Below are 23,718 nucleotides of genomic sequence, written 5' to 3' on the forward strand. Positions count from 1 at the left end.
CAGCGAGGCGGCTGCGCATCCCGAGCCCAGGCGGCGGCAACTCTGAGGGGAGAAATCGTCCGCTGCCCTGAGGGAAGACCCTGACGGGGTCGGGACGCCGCGGGCCGGGCAGCGGGCCGGCTCCTTCACCCCCTCACCGTCCCGCAGGAGCCGCGGACGGTGACCGGCCGGCGGGGGGAGCCGTGCCCCCCGCGCACAGCCCGCCCCGGCGGGCAGCACACCCCGCCCGCGGCTGCCACATCCCACTTCCCTCAGCCCGCCTCCCCCGCCGGCGGGACCGCCCCGCCGCCCCGCCCCGCCGCGGGGAGCCGTTTTCTCATTGGTTGAGAGCGGAGAGCGACAGGGCCGCTGGCCAATGGAGGCTGAGATATCGCGGTAGTGGAGCCCAATAGGCGCGCGTGCCTGCCGCCCCTGCCCGTCGCGGCCGGGTGCCGGGGCTGCGCGTTGCCATTCGGAGGCAGGGCGGCGTGGGGAGCGGATGGTGGTAGCCGCGGCTCCCGGGCGCTGGTGGGGGCAAGAGCTGGAGCTGGCCGCGAGCGCCTCCGCCACTCCCCACCCGACCCCCACCGGCTCCGTGTGCCCTCGTCGCGCCCCGCCGCCGACCGCCCTGAGCCGGCAGCGCTGTACGATGTGAGCGGCCGCTGGGCTCGGCAGCGCCCCCGGTGCCCACGACGCTGGGGCGGGCAGCGATGGCCAGAGCCTGGCGTGGGAGCAGCCGCCGTCGCCGATAGGAAGCGCCGGGGGCAGCTGGGCAGGCGGCGCGGAGACTCCCTCGGGCCGTGAAGCGCTTGTCCCGCCCCGCCCCCTCCCTTCTTCCTCCTCCTCCTCTTCCCCCCGCGGCCGGTGCATGCGGGGCGCCGGGGGCTGAGCTCGGACCCGCTGCAGCTGCCGGAGCGAGTGCCCCGTCGGGTCCCGCGCATCCCCGCCATGTCCTCCTCCTCCAGCTCCTCGCAGACCCCCCCGTCCCACCACCAGCCCCCGCCGCAGAGGATGAGGCGCGGCGCCGCCGGGTCCCCCACTGCCGGTGGCGGCATGGCCGGGGGCCCCGGTAACGGCGCCGGGGGAGGCGCGGCGGGGACCAGCCGGCTGCTCCAGCCCATACGAGCGACCGTCCCGTACCAGCTCCTGCGGGGCAACCAGCACAGTCCGACACGGTCCCCCTCCGCCTCGGTGGGCAGCAATACCGGGCCGGGGGGCAGCGGCGGGGGTCGCGGCGGAGGCAGCCCGCCGCCGCCTAGCGCGACGCCGCCGTTGGCGGCGGGAGGCGGCGTGGCGGAGCCGGGCAGGGTGAAAGGCAGGCAGCGGCGCTCGCCGGAGAGCGGCGGCGGCAGCAGCAGCAGGAGGAGCAGCTCACCTGAGAGACGGAGCCCCAGCTCCCCAGTGTACAGAGGTAAAGCACCGGGACAAAGCCCGTCCCGCTTCCCTGCCCCCCGGGGGTGCCGGCCAGGCTGGGGCCGTCCTGCCTACGGGCACTCCCTGCCTCGGTTCCCTGGGGTGGGGGGGTGCGCCCTGCCCTTCCCCCGGGCCAGCGCGGGTGAGGGCCGGGGGGACACCCGGTCCGGCCCAACGGGAGCAGCCCTGCCCGGAGTCTTAGAGAGCGGGTGGGGGAGCGAGGGTGAGCCCTAATGCCTACCCCGGGGAGCGGGGCAGGTGTCGTGCCCGGGTTTTCTCTGCCAGGAGGGAAAGCCCCTCGTCCCGCTGCCTTCCCACGGGGAGGGAGCGACTCCTTAAATGTCATCCTCCTCCTGGGGCGAGGTGGAGATGCAGCTTAGGAAAAACACCCCCGTCCCCCTCCGGCGCCCAAAGGAGGGAGCGCCTGCCCAGCGGAGCGGAGTGAGACCCCCGACAGCCCCCCCGACCCCCCGAGGCCGCCGCGGTGCCCCGGCCCCTCTGCGAGGGAGAGTAGCCAGGGGCTCCTGCTCCTTCCTGCCCTTGCGCCGGGGCTCTGGAAGTGTAGCTGTGTAATAGAGCAACGAGTCTAAAATTAACCCGCTTCCCTGTCTACAGGTGTAATTATTTAGTGCGGGTTGTTAATAGGTTAGATTTATATCTGGGGTGTCACAACCCAGTTCTGAAGTGTGTGCTAAAACCGAGCCTCAAACGCTCTTCCTTTCTGCAGAGCTCGGTTTGTTAAGGACTTGCATTTTTATAACATCTTAGGTTAAAGTATATGATGTTTTCAAGCACAGACTCCAAAACAAAAAGGCAGTGCCCATCTTGAGATGCTTAAAAACAAATAACAGTCTGTCTCCTTGTGATATTTAGTATTGACTCATTGAGATACTGTATAAAGAAACCAAGCCAACGAACAAAACTTAGAAAACCCCAACGTAGGAAATAGGCCTGTAAAGTTAAAAATGTAAAATTGATTCCCAGCAAGTCCAACTTAACCTGCGTCAGGTTGTCTGTTAAATTATTGAATGTGTTAAAGTGGCAGTGGCCATCTTACCTCCCCCTCTCCCTCCCTCTCTCTCTTTCCCCCCATCACTTTAGCAGTTGAATGAATTGGACTAAATGCACTTTTTATTTTACCCTGCTGTAGCGATCAGGTATCACACATCATCTCTTTCTGGGCATGTTTTATGTGGTTCAGTACCCCTTGCTTGTTCTGCAAGCTGCTGCTTCCTGAAGTCTTCCTGTGTTTCATTTGTGTGGCAAACTGTGATCTGTGTTGGTGGCCAGTGTGTTTTGTAGCAGCAGAATCTGTTACCTCCTCCCCGCCCCCACCCGTTTCAGTTTTAATGTGTAGTAAAACCTTACAATCTGTAGTATGTGTAACTTCGGTGAATCTGTCATCGAAACAGTCCTAGGACACAGGCAGCGTTTTGCAAATGAGCAAAATGTCACTGCCAGTTACGTGTGGAGTTAATTTATCCTGCACAGTATTTGTGCTTATGCAGATGACCAAATGGGTTGTGTTATAATCTGAACAGAGATCCTTCATAACTTAGGTCTCAAAAAGATCATCTATTTATGCAGAAGTTTTTGCATGCTTGAGAATGGAATTGAGCTTCAGTGGTTTTTCCTCATTCAAGTTCTATTTAAAATTTTAAAGATCATACTTTTCCATCTGTGTGAAATACTGAATGTAGATATCCCTTTTTTCCTTCTTTAACGTTTGCAAAATGCTCATGGTGAAACTAGGCAAACCAAAAAGTTGGTGCATAGGAAGAGCGATTGTGCTGGATACTGTAAATTATTTAATTATGGGAACCTGGAGGAAAGCATTGTAGTGGTGCACTGTGTAAAGGTCTACGCTTAAGGTGTGTTGAAGGGGGGGGCCTGTGGGCAGTTACCTGCAAGCAAGGAAGAATACTGCAAAGCTGTGAAGTATTTCATCCTTGTGTACAGAATTTATTTTTTTTTTTTGTTGGGGGTGAAATTTTAATTTTAGAAAGCGGTCTCAGTCATTATCATCTGAGGACTATTTTAGCCTTGATAAATCAGACTATAGATTAGTCCTGAGTGACTTTTCCATCATTAAACTTGTTTGTGCTTGCCTCATGGTGGACCATGTTAGCAGCATCCATGACTTGATTTGGTGTAATGAGTGCGATGTATAAAATCATAAATGGCCCGTCAAGAAATGCACCCTGTAATCTGTATGCACTGCGAGGAATTTGTTCCCCCTCCTCCAGGTCAAGCCAGCTGCTGCTGCAGAAGCTGACATCCTCTAGCAAATCCTGAATGAATGAATGAAAACAACGTGATCGCCCTAATAATGACCACAATTGCACACGTCAACAGCTTTATTTTACCCGAAATACAGGCACCATTTTCTAGTGGGCGAGGGAAATAAGATACCCTATTTCTTCAGTATGGCAAATGAGAAAAGGTTATCACCCCTCCCTCCCCCCAAAAAAACCCCTAGAGCTGGTTTTACACAATTTGGAATATAGTTGCATGCCATGGGGCAGGATTTTGTCTTTGTTCCCCTGCTTGTTCTCAGCGTTTTAGTACATGATGTATGGATACTAAAACTGGTGTTTGTACGGTGATGTAGCATGTAGAAAACTGATTGCTAAACTGGAGGGCTGCTGCAGTAATAATGGAGGGTTGGGGGGGGGGGAATAAGAATGTTCTGTTTTCAAACATGGACCATCTTGCTGCAGCTTGTTAAACAATGTGCTACTCCAGCTATTTATAGTTGTTACCAGCATGCAAGTCTTGGGGAAACGACTTGATTAAGTTTTTTTTGTCAGTTTTTTCAGAACCCTTTCCCACTGCTGTAAAATGTGAGCTTAGGCTCTAGGTATAATCCTGTCGTTTTTCTCACCAGTGCAGGGGATCTGTTTGTCTTTGGCTCTGCAGTCTGACTTGGATCGTTTCACAAATATGCTTGTGCTGGAGGCTGCTTGTGATTCTGATGGATAGATGTTTTAATTTGCTTAAGACACCTGCCCCTTCCTTACCTCCTTCCAGCCTTTTCCACTATCAATTCCTTGAATTGGCTATCCTACTAAACCATCTTCTTGTGGATATTTTAGTGATTTGCCAGAGTTGTGTTTTCCTTTTTATAAAGGAGATTTCTGTGAAAACACTCCAGCTCAGAGCCTCTACAGGTCAGAGTAACTACCATTGCAGGCATTGACATCACTACTATATGAATGAAAGCAGCATGCTCCGTTTCTTCTGGCATCATCATCTTTTCTCTCCTTTCTTTCTAGGATGCTGTAAATGTTTCTGTTCTGCAGTAAACTCCTGCGTGTTTAGAACTGAAACTTTAAGAATTTGATCATTTTTTAAGCTAATTTGGGGATTTGTAGCTGAAAGGAAACCACCAATGCCAGTATTTGTATTTGGTCAGTATTGATACTGAATTGATGAAAAATCAGGTAGTATAGAGTAATTTCAAGATGCTAAAAAGGAAAAAGAGGGAAGAAAAACTTCAGATATCATAGGATAAACCTCCATTCTTCTTTCTCTTTTTTTTAAACATGTTTTTTCCTTATTAGTAGGTACATTTTTATAGTAGATACATTTTTATATACATGTATTCATGTTTTGGAGAGTCGGTAATGTAAAGTGTATGGTTGAATGTAACAACACATGGTTTTCTTAAAGGGAATATATCTGATAGATCTCTGATCACATAAATGTAATGTCAACAGAATGTGAAGCTGCGTGGTTTATGATGAAGGACACTCCAATAATAATAAAAAAACACCCCCTTGAATAGGTCAAAGAAATACTGCTTGTGAACACTGGTGTTTTACAGGAAAAAAGCAAGTTGTTTCCTTTCTTGCCTTACCTGGATAAAATTTGTAGTTTCTGTTGTTCTGTAAAGTAGTTCGTATATAAGCATGAGATGTTTACTTCTGTTTTTTTTTTCACATGGTATGCGATATTTTGTATACAGTGAGGGTGTAAATGACTTCTGTATGTTTCAAGCTCAATATTGTTTTCATCAAATGCTTTTATTTGTTTAGTGTTAACTGGTGGTACTGTAATATTATGCTTCATATTTTTCTAACTTTCACTTACCAAGTTCATAGCACAAATTTTTTTCCCACATCAAATTTTGAGGCAAAGGTTAATTTTAAGGGCATCTGAAGAATATTGAAATTGATTTGGCAGTTAAGGGTTCCCAATACCTTCCCAAAATAACTCCTGAGGCATTGTCCACATTAGGAAAAGAGAAGAATTGAAAAAGATGCAAAAACAAGTGTGTAGCCCAGTTCTGAGTAATAAGTATGTATATCTGTTATGGTAGTAGACAAAAGGCTAGTGGAGTGAGGAGTGGAGTAAGACAGGCTATATTGCTGATCTCTAGACTTGTAAAGGATATCAGTATTTAGAAAAAAAAAAAGCAAACTTCAGACTTCAAAAGGCAGAACTACTTTAATATCCTGGATTCAAGCCATCCAATATTTTGGCATCATAAGGATTTATACCAGAGATCAAGAAGATCTTTATTTCTAACAAATGTAGGTAAGGAAGTAATTTTTGTGACGCTTCCTATTTCCTGATGCCTGAATAATAGCAGTATTCCCATAATTGTATGGCCAAAATGGTTTTGCTCCAGCTTTCTCCCTCTCTCGTCCCAAAATAGCTTTCATTGGAATACAATATGGTGAAATAGAAGATACTGGCTAAATTTGAACCAGTTGTCTTGAACTCAGAGGCTTTTTAGTTGCATGTTTTAACATTACTTTAAATGGTGACAGTATATTAGATGTCCTTAATAAATACGTTTCATAAGACAAATTAATTGAGCTTCTTTCAGGTGTGAAAACAACTGCAGGAAAGAAAAATAGGAAGATACTTTCTCCATTGAACTTGAATAGCATTGTAGCAAGGCATTAGCTGTTAAGAAAGCGCTCCCTTTCCCCATGGAAAAAAAATAATATTAAGTCAATGCATATATCTTTTTAAATCACTACTTGACCTTTAATTCTTATCCTTTGGACATTAGCAAGTGTTACTGTGTTACGTATGGCCAAAGTGAAGTTAGTTGCCAACATCCATGTGTAGTAAATCAGTGACTAATACCGAAATGTGGTTTCTGAAATGCATGATTCCTGGGCTTTGTCCCTTCCCATGGTCATGGAAAGAATGGAGGTTCTTTAAACATATCTGAAAATGCAGGAGGGTAGATCAAGGGAATGTATCTCAGAATCTTACAAAAAGGGTCAGTGTTTGCTGAGTAGAGACTGACACATGATGAGTTGTTGAGCTTTGCTATATTACAAAAATTCACAGTGTGAAAGTATTTGTTTTTAAGATAGGGTTTATGCTACTACTCTAGATACCATAATGAAAGAAACAGATAACTGATGCAGTAACTCTAAAATTTCAGTTCAACCTGAACTTGAAAGCAATAGTTGTAACAATGCAAAACTTATTGGAAATAAACTATATGCTCCTCAATGTTTCAGTGTAAGTGAATATTTGCAGTGCTTTTTTTATGTGACTTCATCAGTTGAGTCATTATCTTCATCTGAAGAAGGTAATAGTTGTTCTGTTGTGTGGTTGGTTTGTTTGTGTTTTTTCCCTCACAGTTCCTATTTAAATTGGTTGGCAATATCTTCAATAGAGAAAAGCATTGCCAACACTTAACACAATAGTTAATTCTCTATGGATTTAGCATATGTTCAGGCAAAGTTGTTAATATAGTAAGGTTGAAACGTTGACTGGCATTTCTTAAGAAGTATCTTTTATTAATGGAAAAAGAAAAGAATCCTGTAGTAAAGATACATAACTAGAAAATTTTGCTTAAGACTTGAGATAGTTAACTGTATTAATGATCATCATCTTGCTTTAATGTTAGTATTTAAATGCATGGAGTTCCCTCTCTTTCAACACTGCCTCTCATATAAACCTGTAGAGCCTAAACAATGGCTTAAGGCATTTTCAGGCAAGTAAAATAATATTTGCATCTCATCATTAGAAGGGATATATCCACAGCAACTTATCAGCCTGAGATTATCCCCTTTTCTTTCATGTCACCATTTTTGAGGTTTGGGCAATTGCAAAATGTAGAGAACTGGAGATTAGAGTGAAGAAAAATGGGTGTTTGTACTTAATCTAGTTTTTACGTTTCAAACTTCTTAATTGTTCTTCAGTTATGCTTAAATGTTTCCCTGCATGATTTGACTCTGAAGTTCACAGCCACTAGTTTGTGTTAGGACTATTTTTGAATTGGAAGTTAAATCCTAAAGCTTGAAAGTAGCTGATGGGTACTGAAAGGGACCACAATTTGAGACTTCTGCAGTATGGATACCACACAGAGTATCATGATACAGTGTGTAATATCAATCCTTTTGAATGGCGAGACTGTCTCTCCAGCTGTTATTTTTCCAAAGCTAGGATCTCGTCCGTGGAAACACTCACTCATGGTTGAAACTGAAATACATGCTCTCTCAGGAACTCTTTCCTGCTCTCCCAGCTGTGTGAATATGGGCTTAAGGCCAGAGCTGCTCCCTTACATGGTCTCCACAGACTGTCTGATGATGACTCTGCTCAGACTGTCTTCTGCTGTTAGACAGAAGAGGGCATGTAGTCTACCTTGGGGAAGGAAACCCAACCAGGCCAAGTGGGGCCATGCTGGGGAATGCCTTCAGCCTGCTGTCTCTGGCCTTGTAATGCTGCCTCTGCCCTGTCCTGTTCATTTCTCTTCTGCACCTTTCCCGCTCTTTTGATATCTGCACCACTACTTCTTAGCTGCCGCTGCATCCTACCAAACTGTTGAGTACTCCGCTGTTATAAACAGATTTGTTTTCTCTGATGGGGGGGATGAAAGACACCCAGAGGGTGTGGGTGTCTACACTCAAGCAATAACTGTTTTCTTCACAAACCATTTGTAAGTAGGGATTAACCTAACCAGTTAGTGTTGGATCAATGGAAGATGATTTTGATGGAAAATTTTAATTTTTCATGGTAGTAGATCTGTTAATTAGTTTTCCATGTTAAATATTGCTGCTTTGGAGGCTGTATATCTCCCGGTAGGTCATAAAATGTTACAAACTTGGGTTTTGAAACCCTAATACAAGGTTGTGTATTGGATAGACCTTATTTAGTGTTGCATGTGCCCAAACAATAAATGATGACACAGATGTTGGTGTTCATAAGGATTTAACTTTCACTGCTGCTAAATTGAGGAGTAGCTGTTCACAATGGATATTATTTCCAAACCCAAATACAAATGGATAACAGCACCGGTTCTTATATGCCACTTGTTTTGCACAACCTGAATCTAGTTTTACCCACGCTACATATTTTGTTTTCTCTTCAGGAAGAATGTATCTTGTATTTTGCCCATAAGAATGGTGGCTAAGAACAGTACAATAGCAGTTCCATTGTGTTTTTTGAATAATCTAAAATTCATTGTAGAATATTCTAGTCTTATTCCGCCTTGAGATAGTCTAAACTGGAATAATAATTTAAGCGTCCCGTTCCTTGAACTGCACAAGTCTCCTGTATGAATGAGGTCTAGCTTCATCCTTCTTTCCTACACTCTCACCACCAGGCATTAAGCAAGAAGATTAGTTGTAAACACACTTCTGAATTTCAAGAATTAACACTCGTATCTAACTGGCTTGACCTGTCATTGCAAGATGACTGGCATTCATGCTACAAACGTGAAACTCATTATGTAGCTGTATGAAGTTTAATTTTGTTTAAGTATTAAATGTCTCTTTTTGGAGGTGTTTTCTGTAACAGTAATCACTTGGTTGTGAACAGATTAGATGTATGGCAAAATGGGTATTGTTGTATCCTGTGCCTTTTAATCTGTGGTGCATCGGGGTACAGTGCCTATTCTGGAGTTCTGATAGACTGTGTGAAGGTTGGTTAGCTGGATTACCTGAATATCGACATTTTTTAGAAAGGCTTCATGGTTAGAGAAAGCTAAGCATTTTAATATAGGTGCTTAGGCTGCAGTACTAAACAAAAAGAATCAATACTAATAATTTGTTGACATCTGTCACCATTTAGAAACCAAGCTGTGGTTTGGAGATAACGTGTTCTTACCTGAAAAGAGATTATGGTTATTCAGTACTTGATCACTAGCTAGTTCTACTAATCCTAGTCTGCAGAAATGAGCCTGTAAATACAAAGCTCACCTCTTCAAAGCATGACATGCAGTCAGCCATTGGCTATTTGGGAGCATGTTACCTAGGCACAGATATAAATGCCAGGTTTGTGAACACAGAGCTTCCAGGGGTAACAGTACAGTTGCTGTAGCCATGCTGGATCAGAAATGTTGCTGGATAAACCTTAAATTTTGCACCACGTTCCTAGAACTCAGGCCATGGAGACGCACAGCATGTGAGTGGCTTTACAAGACCTGTGGGTCTCTGTAGGTATTTAACGTGGTCTCAATAGCACTCCTCTTGCACAGGATGGCAGCGCTCATTAGCCCCGTAGGGTTAGAAGGTCCCGAGGACTACAGCAGGTATCAGTGTGGTACGGTCTGGGTTTGGTGAATGCAGTTCCCACATGGAGTCAGATTAAATTCAGCGCCACATGTCAGCTGATCAGTCTGAAGCCCTGGAAAGTACATTGCAAAACCTAAGTGGCTTTGCAGTGTTGACACTCTGCAATTAGGTGTCACACCTTCATATCCACTAAATCATCTATTATTCAAAATTTTTGTTATACATGATATCTTAACTTTCTGCTTTTCGAAGTAATGGAGAATTGACTTGCTCAATAAAAATTAAACCCAGATTTTTGCTGAGTGTCCCAGAACAGACTTTGAACAGTGTGACTAAAAATATCAGCGAACTGCTGAAGAATGCAGAATAAGACTTAGGTTTACACAGTAGTTGGGAAGCTGCCAGGTTAAAGGAGAAGCTGTCTTCACAGAAGTAGATTTCTGTTCAAGGCCTTGAAATTTTCATTCTTAACTCATAGCTGTGTTTGCTTAATTGTGGCAATTGATAGTGGAATACCCTGAGACGTGCTTACTCTCATACTGTGATTTCTCTGGTATTTCACTTTCAGTGGCTCCTTTGTTGTATCAGATACCTTGCCCCAAATATTAATCTTTGCAATGTTTTCTTCCCCCACAAAGAAGCCATGAAATACATTTGAAATACTTGATGTTCTTTTCAAGGGGAACAAGAAAAAGCCCTAATCTGGAAGAGAAAAATTTGTCATGGGCAAAATGGAATTAACTCATGCATGTTTAAAAGTAACGTGTATTTCAGAAATTTCCATACAAGGCAATGACTGGAGAGACATACTCAATTTGGGAGGCTGTCCACACTGAAGGTCCAAATAACCTTTGGACATTACTGTAGAAACAGAGAGACTCATGCTTTTAAACCAAGTTGTGTACTGAAGTGTGCAGTCCATACATTGTTTAAAATATTAATTTTGTGGAACTGTTGTATACATCTCCCTTAAGTTCTTCCAAAGGAGGAATTAGCCTATTAAGAGGATTGGAGTCTCATGATTTTATTTAGTGATGTGTATAATGCTTAATATGAAGTTGTAGGATCCAGGGAGATCTTTTGATTGCGAGAATTATAATAGAAACTCAGTTTAGCCGTACTGAAGATAGGAATTGCTGAATCTGACAACTCAAAATCTGGGAGAAGCAGAAGAAATGGGTGTGCTGGCACTGTATATACAATAAATGTTAGATTTTTCTACAATCAGGCCTTTTTTAATAATGCAAATTTACATGCATATACAGCAAGGGAAAAGAAAAATCTTACATAGAGGTATGTTCTAAAATGAAAAAATCTGGAATAACACTTCAGATTTCAGAAGGAAATAGTTTGAAAATTTGGCTAAACAAGGTTGTTCTGATGAATACAGAGAGGATCTGCCTTAATGAAAAATGTAAACACTATTGGAATCTTTCAAACGTCAGAAAAACTCAAGGATGTGATCTGGTTGCATGGACACATCCCAAAAAGGCTGCTAGGAGTAAGCAGGAAGGCTGCAAGATACAGCAGGAAGAACTGAGGAAAGACTGACACATTGTCAATCAAAAAGTGAATCGTAGCTGAAACCTGGACAGACTTGGACTTTGCATGCTTTAGGACAGATAATAGAAACACGCGAGTAGAAAAACAAGGAAAAAGTAGTTGCACCATTTGGTACCAAGAAAAAAAAGATTAAGGATGACCTAAGACTGATTTGATGGAATGTATGGCTTCAAAATCAAGGAATGTTAGCAGAAATCCCCCAGCACAGATATTTAGTCAATGCTTTGTACTCACCGTAACAAAGTGTAAGTTACTAACTTCCAATAAGGGCAGTGATTTTTAACACAGGAAGATAAACAAAAAACAAAAAACCACAAAGGAAAAATAAAGACATTTCAAGGGAGAGGGTAATTTGGAATTAGAAATTACCAAGAGTATGATAAATACAGTTTGCATATTTTAATAAAGTCAATTTGGTCATCTTTATAGCAGGGTTCTAGAAAAGCCTACTCAGAAGTTCATGCTTACCTTCAGCTTTCTAAGGCAATCTTCTGAAAAGGAGGTGACACCATTTGAGTATAGATAGCCAAGGAAGGCATTGAGTCCAGTCTAAATTACAGAGATCCGTTGATCTAACATGTTGTAGGTGAAACCTCAGAAGAAATCCTAAGGGATGGTGGAAAGCAGGAAGAGATGTTGAAGTGCAAAATGAGCTTTCCAAATTGTGTCATGCTAACCTGGTGGTTTTGATAAGAGAACTGATTTTCTAGACGGGAAGTAGATCTTATCTGCTTAGGCAAATTTTAAAATTAGGGTGATGAAACCATTGATGAATTTTGAGAGATTTAATTAGTACACAGGAAGATTATGCAAAAAGAGTTGAAGGACCTTGAGAATTGAAATAATAATTTCAAAAAGAGAGATTTAAAAGCAAAAAAATTGAGATTTATGTATGTGAGGTTGTACTTGAACAGACTATCTTTTCCTCTAAGGGGGAGCATGTAATTTGAAAGTTCTGGAGGGTGGAGCTGGGTGATGGTGGGATCTCTAAACTGCCAACCTGAGGTTACTGAGAAAGTACTGGGCACAGGTCAGGTCTTGCACAAATGAGCAACACAGGGGCCTGCTGAGACATTGTCTGTGAAACTTCTCACAGTTCTGGTACTCCACATTTTAGAAAAGGTAAAATCAAACTGGAGCAGACTTGAAGGACTGCTAGGTTACACTAACCGTGTGGCAATGAAAAAATATGCTCTGAATAAAAATACAGTGTTTTCTCTGAGGACAGGTGGGCAGGGAAGGAGATGGAAAGGCGGGAAGGAAGAGCTCTAAGTTAGTACTAGGATGTGAATGGGTGAATTGGTTTGACAATGTGCATGTTTATGTGGAAAACTAAGAAGGCCTGACACCATCAGAGAACAGAAATGGGCATTATTTTTCCTGTAGAAATTGTGGGGGGCAAAATAGTCAGGTGCTCTAAGACTGAGTCTGTAATTGTTTTTAAGTGATTATGTGTGTTTTGTCAGTGATAGTTGAGAACTGGGCTCCTGATTTAGGTGGTTGTTTCTAGTCCTTTGTTTCTATGACTTAACTGATAATGAAAAGATAATTTATTTAATCAGCTAAGTTGGGCAGCCTGATGCGAGCAATCAGTTTTAATCTGGTTTTATGTTTCTATTTTCCAAAAAAGTGTTATTCTTTTTTAGTATAGTCAGCTCTAGCTCGGAGATGCTTTCTATCTCTCATCATTGGTGATCATTACGATGGCGTTGCATAGCCCATTGTGCATTGATTACAGTTCTTTGTGTATTTTGATTGTGAAAATGGTGAATTATGCCTTCTGATTTTTTTTTTAGTTTTTTTTATTCGCAGTATGTCCAGCTGCATTTTGGTGGAAAGTGGAATTAGATTAAAGGTGTACAAACCCCTCACTTTTCTACATTTTGTTAAATTGTTAGTATTGTTATAAAAACAACAAAATCCCTTCAGAGTTGTCAAGTTTATTCAACAAAGGTAGTACTATTTTTAGTTACAGAATTAATTGCATGTGTTCATAATTTCTTCCAAGATTTTAATGATTAATAAACTGGAAGAAGGAAAAAACAACAGCTTTAGTGCTCTTTTTGGTTCCCAGTTCATTTCTCAATATTGGATGAATTTATCATTCACCAGATCTAAATTCATGAACTAAAATGAAGAAAATTCTCTGTACCTGCAGAAGTGCACAACAGTTAATGATTGGTTGTTTGTTTTGATGTGCTCTTTTTCCCAAGTACTTCTGAGCCCAAATGAATTTTGTTTTAGCTTTTTAAAGTGGGAACAATTCTTAGATACTTTATTAAATGATACTAAGTTTAGGTATTTGTGTAGTGTTTAAATTTGAAAGAAAAATACATCCTAAAAATGTGAAATACATAAAAATCTGAAAGGTTTGGAATTGGTTTTTTAACCTACCTGGTGTTCTGTTAGAGTGCAAGTATGTAGGTCACATCTGTTGAACAAAGCAGGCTTTTGTGATATTAAATGCTTCGTCTTTTGTATACAGGTCCTATACATGCCAGCAGTAATCTTTGTTATAAGAATGACTTAGTTTTGGAGAGCCGAAGCTTTCTTCCTTGTACTTTGTTTATTTTTCTTACTGAGATAAGAGCATTCTTTCTATGCTTGATCTCTAAGGATAATGTTCATTTTAAACGGGAATTTTGCCATGAACAAAATCTGACTTCTGAAAGATACGTGTAGTCACATTTTATATGACCTGTACTTGGGTGGAATAGGGAAATGAGGCAGAGACCATACTTCATCATGCAAGCATAGGCAACCAAGATTTTGAGTCAGCCATAGCTCCAGTTAAATTTCATAGCTCCAGATCCAGCTACGGATCCATCCATCTGTCCTTCTTCCTCCATGTATCCATAGCCTAGCTCTGAGCACTGTGCCTTCCGGTACAGTTATGTGAGTAGAGCTGTATGTCCTTGAAGAGTCCTGCATAGCACCTCCTTGATGGAAGGAAATGCCTTCGTCTACCCATTGGATTCAGTGACTAGTCAGAAGACCTCTTCCCTTTCTAGGTGGCTTAGTCATGGGGGCTATAAAAGATAACTTAGTATGGTTAATTACTATAAACCCTTACTGTTGGTCTTTGTCTACACTTTTCCTTTGAAAGGTCAAGCTGGTTGGGCTTTGGTTTGTTTTCCCAGTATAGGTTACCTCTTGTATTGATAGACTTGCTGTTTAATGTAGTTCAGTTTAAATTCTTGTAAGCCTTGTCAGGTACAAAACTAAATTTGCCATGACTACCAATCTGTTAAATGACCTCTGTGAGGACTGGTTTCCTTCTTTTTTGTTGTTATTGCTTGTTTGTTTTCTTTGTTTCTTGTTTCCTTTCCTGAAAAATCTTGGATATAGAAAGCATATCATTCAGGGACTTCGATCTCTGAAAAGGTCTCAAATCTCAAGTGAACTGCTTTATGTTTGGTCAGTGTGGTTGCTGGAGCCTTGGTTAGATTATGGTGCTATCCTGTGCCTTTATTTTTGTTGATTCAGTGTTATGGATAATAAGAAGAAATTGAGTGGATTGTGTCAATCCCTTTAGTTACTTCAGAATGTCATCCTCTGTATTGGTTTCTAAAAACAGAAATTTGGCAGTAATTTCTGAAGTTGATAAAACTGAATCAAAACCATAATAAAGACAGACATTTTACTGAGCTGAATGAATGTACAGTATTATGAGATATATCGGAAGGTAACTTAAAATGACCATCTCCTATTATATATATCCTCTTACAAATATCCTTTTGGTAGCAAAACACTGTGCTGCATTTTACATGTTTGAAAAAACTAGTTTTTTGCTTTGTTTTAAGTTATTAAAGAGATTTAATTTGAAATTACAGAAGGAAGAGTGCAATAACATTTTTTCCCTTCAATTACATATTAGAGTATTGTGTTTTTCAAGTTGCTATTTAAAATCCTATTTTTTCGTTATTTTGTCTGAATAGTATATAGCAAACAGTATGCTCTTTGTTGTTCTGCACCACTCTGAACTGTTAATGCACTCATTCAACCAGTTTGCAGATTGGGTCAGACACAGGTCCATCAGTCACTGGCAACTGGGAAACATCTTCTGAGCCAGTAGATCTATCTTGTAGAGTAAAACTTCCAGGGACCCCAAATCCCTTGTTAATCTTTTTCATGAGAGATTTTGGCTCCACTTACAATAGAAAAGCCTTCTTGAGAATGAAGATTGAAATATTTTTTTGGAGTGGCCTCTAAATCCCCATTATTCAGTGTTTTGACGAATTCGGCAAATAAACATACACCAGCTTGTCCATCTACCTACCTAATTGGAGGTGGGAAAGGCCATTTAAATATATATTCAGGAATCAGTACATTATCACTATATACTCACTGGAAAAACAAACGAAAAAGTGAAAAAAATCCTCGACCAGTCTCTTTAGAGACTGTTCCTTCTCTTGTATCTGCAAGTGTACTTTTGTAGTACTCAAGGAATTGTAGTCTGAAGCAAGCAAGAGTGAAGTATCCTTTTTCATGCTTGTAGAAGGTGTAACAAAAGAAGGGACTTTTGACTAGACATGGGGAGTCAGTCATCATCAGCTGCTGCTGGGGTAAATATGACTTCAGTGTTGGGCCGTCATTCTTAGTAGTTACTGTGGGTCACCATTCCTTAATATTCAGCTTTCTGTTTCTAATTTGTGATTTCCCATGCTGCGTTCCCACATACTTCATTATTTAAGAGGCATTCACACAGGCACCTCGGAATAATTGTTTTTGCAGATTGTTGTCATGTCTAGTAGGAATGTCCTAAAAGTATATACTCCTTCATAACATGATGCGTCTTCTTCAAGCCAGACAACTTGAACTCTGACTTCAGGGCTCTTAAAAAGAGTCTTAAGCAGACTAGGATATTCATCAAAGCGAGTCCTTCCAAGAGTCTTCTGTATTTTTGGAGATAATTCTTCTGAAGTCAGTATTCATTTCCTAGGTAAAATCTGAAATTCTTTAGGAATGGATGAGAACAAAGCTTGGGAACTCATTCCACTAGCGGCTCTGAAGGTGAATCAGAAGGCTCTGCAGAGTGTTAGCAACCGAACAACATCTCATTAAACTTTATTGTGGAATTCAGTACTGATATTTCATGGTGTGGTGACTTGACTGTCTTGGGTAAATAGTTTAAGTTATAGATGAACTTTCAAGAAAAAATCAAGATATTACTGCAAGAATGTTGTCTAGCATTTTGGCAGGGGTGTGTCACAGTTAACTGACATTGATGATGAGAAGACAATATTAATACTCCTAGTTTTAGGAAACAATGAATTTTATTTCATGTTTTTCACTTGAGAGGAATCTGTGTCATCCGAGAAGTTCTTACGATAATTTTAGTCTTTTTAAGCTGAATATATCCATGCAGGAATGCAACTGGAAAAGTTTTGGCCAAATTTGAACTGCATCTGCTAACTGCTGAAAGAGAGATGGGAAGAAAAGATGCTGACAGATGAGCTCTGGTGGATTTAGCTGAAGCAGTTATTACAATGTACGAATGCTAGCTGTCAGTCTCACTCTTCTGCTGCAGGTGATTTTCCTCATTGCACGCATGGCAGAAAGCATTATTTAAGCTAAAATGGACTATGAACATGGCTTTGAGATTATGTGCAGGTTAGCTGCCTCTATGTTGGATGGGAAAGCGATCTCTTCATTTTAGAGCTGTAGCAGATGGTTTTATTTGAGCCCTATGTCCTTTTCAAAAGAGCTGTCATGTGTTAGTCTCTTACTAAATTACATTTTGCTGGCAGAGAAATGGAAACCTTTTTTTCAGTCAGTCTAGGTGGTATAACTAGAATTCTTTTGGCTCTCAATGCAGCGTGCAGAACCGTAATGTCATGATTTCATGCAGTTTATTTTAGTTGATTCCTGCTGGAAGGTAGGATTACACAGAATTTCACCAGCTGTAGTATTCAGGTGGACCATTGTGTCATTTTGCGTAACATCATTTATGACTAGAAATATATAGTAATAGCCCTTAAATAGATGCCATTAAAACTTGTAGCATATTTTAAAGAACACATGAGGTATTTTGCTTTCCTATGAATGTACATCTTGCTTTTGTAATTTCTAGATTAACTTTCAGGTTATCTATGTGCTTATGTGCTGTGTTCCTAAGTGTACTTGTTCTGGAGGTAGGGCTGAGCTCCTTGTGAGGTATGTCACATCTCACTGATGAAGACAACAGAATTGTTCTGACTTACCACTGCAGTAAAATCCGTTCTTGCACTCTGATATTGTCATATGAGGTATAATTTGAAACTTAGGGAAAATCAGTCTCTACCTTTAGAAATTTCTGAATGTTGATGAAGCACTTCTGAATGCTGAAGTCTGTTGGCTAACTTCAAGAGATGTTGAAGGGCTTCAGATGTCAGATGGTACTTGCTGCATTTTATTTATGTATTTATTTTCTTTCTTTTTTGCTTCTGTGAGAAAACTGGAGCATGGGGTTTCCATCTGGAGGAAGTGATTTGTCTTTGAGAGGGATATTCATGATAGTAGCATCAAAATCCCACTGGTAATGAAAGTTTGGGGAGAAGTGAAAGTTCTGTAGTAGCTGCCTAGAGTAGCAGGAAGCCAGACTTATAATGAGGTGAGAAAAACAAAATTAAGAAATAAATCCTGAGAGCAGTTTTAATATTTGGAAAACAATTTAAGCTGTTCTGAGCCATCGCTGTTGTGGTCCCGTTCAACACTACTCTCTGCAGCATCCTGTCATCTTTAAGCACATTACTGTACAAGACAATCTGTCAGATGCTGATTTGTAGAAGTTCCTTCAAATCTCATGCTTATAGATCCCTTCTTTATTTTTCATTATCTAAAGGTATGTCATGAACGGGTGAGAGCTAAAACTATTATTGGACAGACCTTAGTGCTGCTACAACCCTGTTGTTCCTTCTCACTCTCCTGTGGTTGTTTCTGCCCATTATATTTTGCCAACTCTGCCTGTAATGGGGCGTGACTTTTTTGGGGGTGCATTTTAGTTTTCTTTGTTTCACTCAGTGAGTCACTTCACTAGGTATGTTCACACATCTCTACATGCCATCTCAAAATAGATGGAAGGAGCACAGACAACAATGGAGTAGGGTTGGTATTAAATTAGTGTTAACTTGGATTGTTTATGCAGTTGAGAAATGGTTTGTTGCCTGTAATTCAAAAAAATACTGACGAGTAGTAGGGTCTTACGAGACCTTATCTTCCAATTTCCCTCTCCTGGCTTTAGGGTTTAACAGTCTACTTCCAAGATTACCATGGAAAAATATAATTGTAGTAACTTGTGTTGATGTTTGTTTCCATTCAGTTGTAATGGAATTATGTGAGTTATTCATGTTGGGATTGCTGTTGCCTTTCCTCTGTGTGTAGAGCAAGACATAGACCTTAGTTTGGTCTCTGGTTGTATATATTTTGTGTGTGTTGGGCTTTGTTTTTTTTGGTTGGTTTTTTTTTTTTTTCAGCAAGGCTATTTAATATAAAGTTTGCAAAAGTATGCTTAGTCCTTATTTCCTAATCTTCAGGCATTGTCTTGTCAGTTTCCCTTTGCATGGTCTGTAACTTGTTCTAAAAGTTGTTTTTTAGAACACACATAACTACTTAGATATTTGACTTTTGGAGAAATTTTCAAAACCCGGGCTACCCAGGAGAGTAGCATAGTGCCATAACATGACAGTGAAGGTTGGAAAAATGCTTTGTAGGTATGCACCCTTTAGGTACAATGTGTTTCAGTGTATAAGTAAATACAGGTTTTAAGTTAAAAATTTGTTACCTTTATCTTGGATTTCAGACTTCTTTACTTTTAATAGTTCAAAAGTCTTTTGTAAAATGCAGATTTGTTACAGTTGAAATCCTGTGATGATTGATCTGTTTGAAATAGTAGGGATTTGATTTATAGCTAAGGCAGTCAAAACAATTATGTTCTACGAAGGCAGCATGATTTACTGTTACACTTCCAATTCATAGCATTATTTAGAACTCTTCACCTAAAATCAGTAGCTAATGAAGTGTTTCAGCAGCTCTACATTTCCCTAAAATGGTCTAACATTATCATGTTCATATATCATACTAAAAGCATGTGTATTAGTGCAAGCTATGCCCTACTCTGAATGCTGTATAAAGCATTGGTGATGGAGTCTGCCTTTTGAGGTCCAGCAGTTATAGATGATACACAAAGAGAAAATGCGTGTGGAGGTTAGCGGCCATGGTTGGGCTCAGGAGTGCGCTAGCACATCTGCTCTCAAGTTCTAAGCAGCAAGAAGGGTTTTGGTGGGTCAGATCAGTGCATAGCATGTGACTAACTTGAAAGTAATCTCACTTGCAAACTTCTTTTAGTACGGGTGAGCAAAATAGACACTAGCTGCAATGTAAGGCTTAGGCTGGCATATATGAAGTGTAGAAAACGAGTATATGAAGTAATTTTGCCTAAAGGATAAAGCAAGATGATCCAGAGAGCATGCTGTAAAACTGTTCTTTCCCACATCAATCTCATGAATCACCCTACTCTCTGCTTTCCAAATGAAATGCAGGAAAAAGTATTCCATGATCTAGGTGTATGGGAAGAGCAGTACAGGGAGGAGTCAAAGATTGCAGCCGCTGTGATGAATGAAGATAAACATGGTAGCTGTCTTGACCTGAGCTGTATCAGAGGGAAATAGACAGTCACATGCTTTCAGCTTGCTAAGGCCTGTATTGGGATCTTGTAAATAATATGGAATGGCGTACATGAGAGCAAGAAAGTGGATATGTCTTCTTAAGAATCACAATTTTTGTCATGATTTGTGTTTTATTATTTAGAAAGCTAAGCAAGTGACTTAAAAGAAAAACAGTAACCCAGTACTGATACTGTGTTACATTTTCTATTTCTGTATGTCTGGCTTTCCTGAGTTGCATCATCACTGCATTTAAATTTGCTTGATGTTTTTTGTTGATGAAAATATAGAAGTAGCCCAGTTCATTACAGATATGAACAGTTTAAGTGTTGTTTTTTGTAACTGTTAAGTTTTCCCTTTTGTATTTTCTTTTCCTCCTTTGTCTGATGTTATTTGCTTTGATGTGATGGCGTTGTTTCCAACTTGGCATTTAGACAAAGGTTTCTGATGTGTTCTTGCCATTGTGTGTCATAGCTAGCTTTTAACATATCACATCAAATTTAGCCTGACTTTTTTGTTGATTTTGTTCTGGTTTTCTACAGTGGACAGGCCAAAATCCCAGCAAATCAGAACTTCTGGTACCATAAGGCGAACTTCTTCTTTGGACACAATAACAGGACCTTACCTCACAGGACAGTGGCCACGTGATCCCCATGTACACTACCCTTCATGTATGAAAGATAAATCTACTCAGGTAAAAGCTGTAAAATAAGACAACAGAGATGTTTCATGTAATTGATGTCTTCCTCATAATACTTTTATCACCTGATCTGGAATCATAGCTCAACTTAATTCTGAAGAAATGTGGATTCACTTAATTTTATTATAAATATGAAGCCTTAAGAATAGGGTACAGTAGTGGTTTGGGTTTTTTTAAATCAGTATCAGTAACATGGTATGTGACAGATAATATTTTTATGCTTTTAGAAAACAGTTGTCAAAAATAATTTTCTGTATGTGGGCAGCTCTATTGAGGCTAAATAAGCAGATTTCAATCTCAGCCTTGTATCTGTTTTATTTTGAAGCTGCTATATGCAAAATTATGCTGAATGTTACTTAAAAAAAAAAAAAAAAGATTCCATAGCAGTAGTGGCTGACAAACTGAAGATTTTTACCAAAGTGTGGTAATAAATCTGTGGATCTCAAAAATGTATTTGTGTGTGAGGAGGCAGAGAGAAGTTACTGTTAAGAATTGATCAGTTTGTCACTAATCTGGAGAAATCAGAAAAGACAGGGAAAGCAAGAAGAGGAAGCTGGGAGTGAGCATACAGTATGGTCTTGAGGTGTTTCCTCTGCTGCTTGCTAGCAAGACAGACAAATAAAAATGCTCTGTGGAAGAGTTGCCTCTTGAAGCTAGACATCAGGATGAGATCATTACCACCAGCTTCAAAGGGAAGGCTACTGAGAGTATTTATGGCCTCAGACTCTTGGATCCTCTTCAGGGCTCTATCCTTAGTAGTAACCTCTGGCAGGTAGGCTGCTGTAGTATTAACTGTGCTCCAGTACTCTTTGGCTAGAAAGGTGAACATTGTTTCTTGCCTGCTTCGTCCTCATGCTGGTGCTTGTTGCTCACAAAGATGATCACTATCAAACAGGTGAAAAGTATGTAATTCTAAAAACCCCAAATTATTACCAAAGGAGTTGCATTCTTGGTTTTTCAGTAGTGTTGCTAGGGTTGTGATGCAAGTCATCTGAGAAATACTGATTTCTCAAGACAAGTTAGAATGTCTAAATAATATTCAGTGTCTTTAAAATACACTGTAATGCAACACAGGAAGTCCTCTCATGGTGGAAGAATGAGCATAGAATGTTTAGAAAAGAAAAAAAAAATCTGTCTGTCTGTTCCAGAAATTGTATTTAATGAATTTTGGAATCTGAAGATTAAAATTGTTTGAGGAAACTTTCAGAAACTGTGGGTGGGACCCTTTAAGAAAATGCTGTCTTCATGTCCTTCTCACTCATTTTGAAACCAGCCAGCCAGTTTTAGCAAAAAAGAAACAGCAGTGATCTTTACTGTCATGAAAGATCTACCTAAAAAGCTTTTAATCCTGGATTTACTTCCAAGGTTCCTTCCTTTCACAATACTATGCCTTGAAAGTCTGTCTGTTTTGAAACCGTAATTTCCCTTTAGGAGATTTTCAGTAGCATGCTTTGTAGTTACTGTATTTCTTAACCCCTCTCTTGAAACATATATCCATATCAAACTTCCCAAATACCCTTATGAATAGAAAGTTTAGAATATTTAAACATTCACAAACAAACCTTTTCACTAGTTACAGAAAAGAGAAACAAACTTGTTCTATAAATATTTGAGCTCTGAGCATTTGGCAGTAAAATTGCTTTCCTAGTGAGCTCAAGTGTGTGTTTAGGTTATTTGACCTGTTGGCTGCCGCCTTTTGCCTCATTCAGAAACAAAGCTCAGGGAGGAAAAAAATTAAAAAATGAAGTTTTACCTTTTCATCAGAGACGAAAGCCAGTACTGTTGTTGTTACAAGCTGAAGTATTATTTCAAAGGCATAAGGGCAGGGAAGTTTCATGGTTTGGATTTGTGTGAATGTCTTCTAACAAGGAATTATATTAGCAGTTATGCAAAAATGAAGGTTTAGTAGTGTTTAAGTTCAGTTGAAAAACATGTCTCTTGACTACTCAGGAGTATAGGAATATGTGAAATGTAATCTTAGTGATTGGCACAGTGAATTCCATTTTTTTTTTTCTTTTAAATAATTTGTTCACTAGGGGGGCTTGTAGAAGATGGTAAAATATTGACTCATGTTTTGGTTGTATGGGGTTTTTTTGTTGTTTGAGCTCTGTGGGATTTGAAGTATATCTAATTTCAAGAACTAAAGATAAGTTCCAAGTTGTTGATGGGATGCGTACATGACAAATTAAGTTAAATTGAATTAAAACCTTACTCTTTGCCTGGGTACCAGCATAAGTACTTCTACTTCATGTTTGTTGGCTAAGTAACAGTTTAGCTCATGGGAGTTCGTATAGCTTACAGTAGCTAAAAATAATAACACTTGGTAGTTTAGCAGAGTGAAAGATGGTAACAAACAAAAGAAATAAAAACAAGATGATGAAAGTCAATAGACTAGTTTTTTGTATGAACGTGTTTCATTGGAAAATGAATTATCTCTGGTTTTACTTACAAGCTCGTGAACAATACTGTCAGTATAATTTACATTGTAGGTGGAATAATTACTTCTCTTTCAAGGGTACTTTTTGTCCCTAATTAAACATTAATTCAAAATCCAAATTTTGTGCAGTTTTGTGAAGGTGGTGATTATGGCTGTTCTAAGTTTCTTAAAATTCTTGTGTTAAAAAAACCCGAGTCAGATTATGGTCTTCACCATGATCATATGAACATTTAATGAGTTTTATTCCAAGTCCTTGTTTCCCACTTATGTTCTTTGAAGCTGCATAGTGCTCATGAATAAAATGTTTCTCCTTTCTCTAAAAGTAAACCAGGATTAAAAAAACCCCAACCAAACAGTAGTATTTTATTATTTAAAGAGAGGAAAAATAATTTTGTTTCTTTTAGTTTATGTTGCATCTTAATAGCAACTATAGTTTGTATTTCTGTGTTCCTCTTACTTCAAGTGTTTTGACTGAAAACACTGAAGAGAAGTAAGGTG

At 40.3% G+C, this 23,718-nt stretch overlaps 1 protein-coding gene across 3 annotated transcripts in view; it reads left to right on the forward strand.

The window, feature by feature from the left end:
* Nucleotides 1–433: 433 nt before the first annotated feature.
* The window catches only part of GLCCI1 (glucocorticoid induced 1), a 55,993-nt gene continuing 32,708 nt past the window's right edge, over nt 434–23,718 (forward strand). For 2 of the 3 annotated variants that reach the window (XM_030507755.1, XM_030507848.1), the window contains exons 1-2: nt 435–1,390; nt 20,626–20,777. In XM_030507755.1, the coding sequence (XP_030363615.1) occupies nt 928–1,390; nt 20,626–20,777 (615 nt within the window). In that variant the 5' untranslated portion in view covers nt 435–927. Of the gene's footprint in view, nt 1,391–20,625; nt 20,778–23,718 lie in introns of all 3 variants that reach the window. The other variant, XM_030507930.1, reaches the window with a different exon arrangement.

This window comes from Strigops habroptila, chromosome 1 (genome assembly GCF_004027225.2).
Source record: "Strigops habroptila isolate Jane chromosome 1, bStrHab1.2.pri, whole genome shotgun sequence".
Classification (NCBI taxonomy): Eukaryota; Metazoa; Chordata; class Aves; order Psittaciformes; family Psittacidae; genus Strigops; species Strigops habroptila.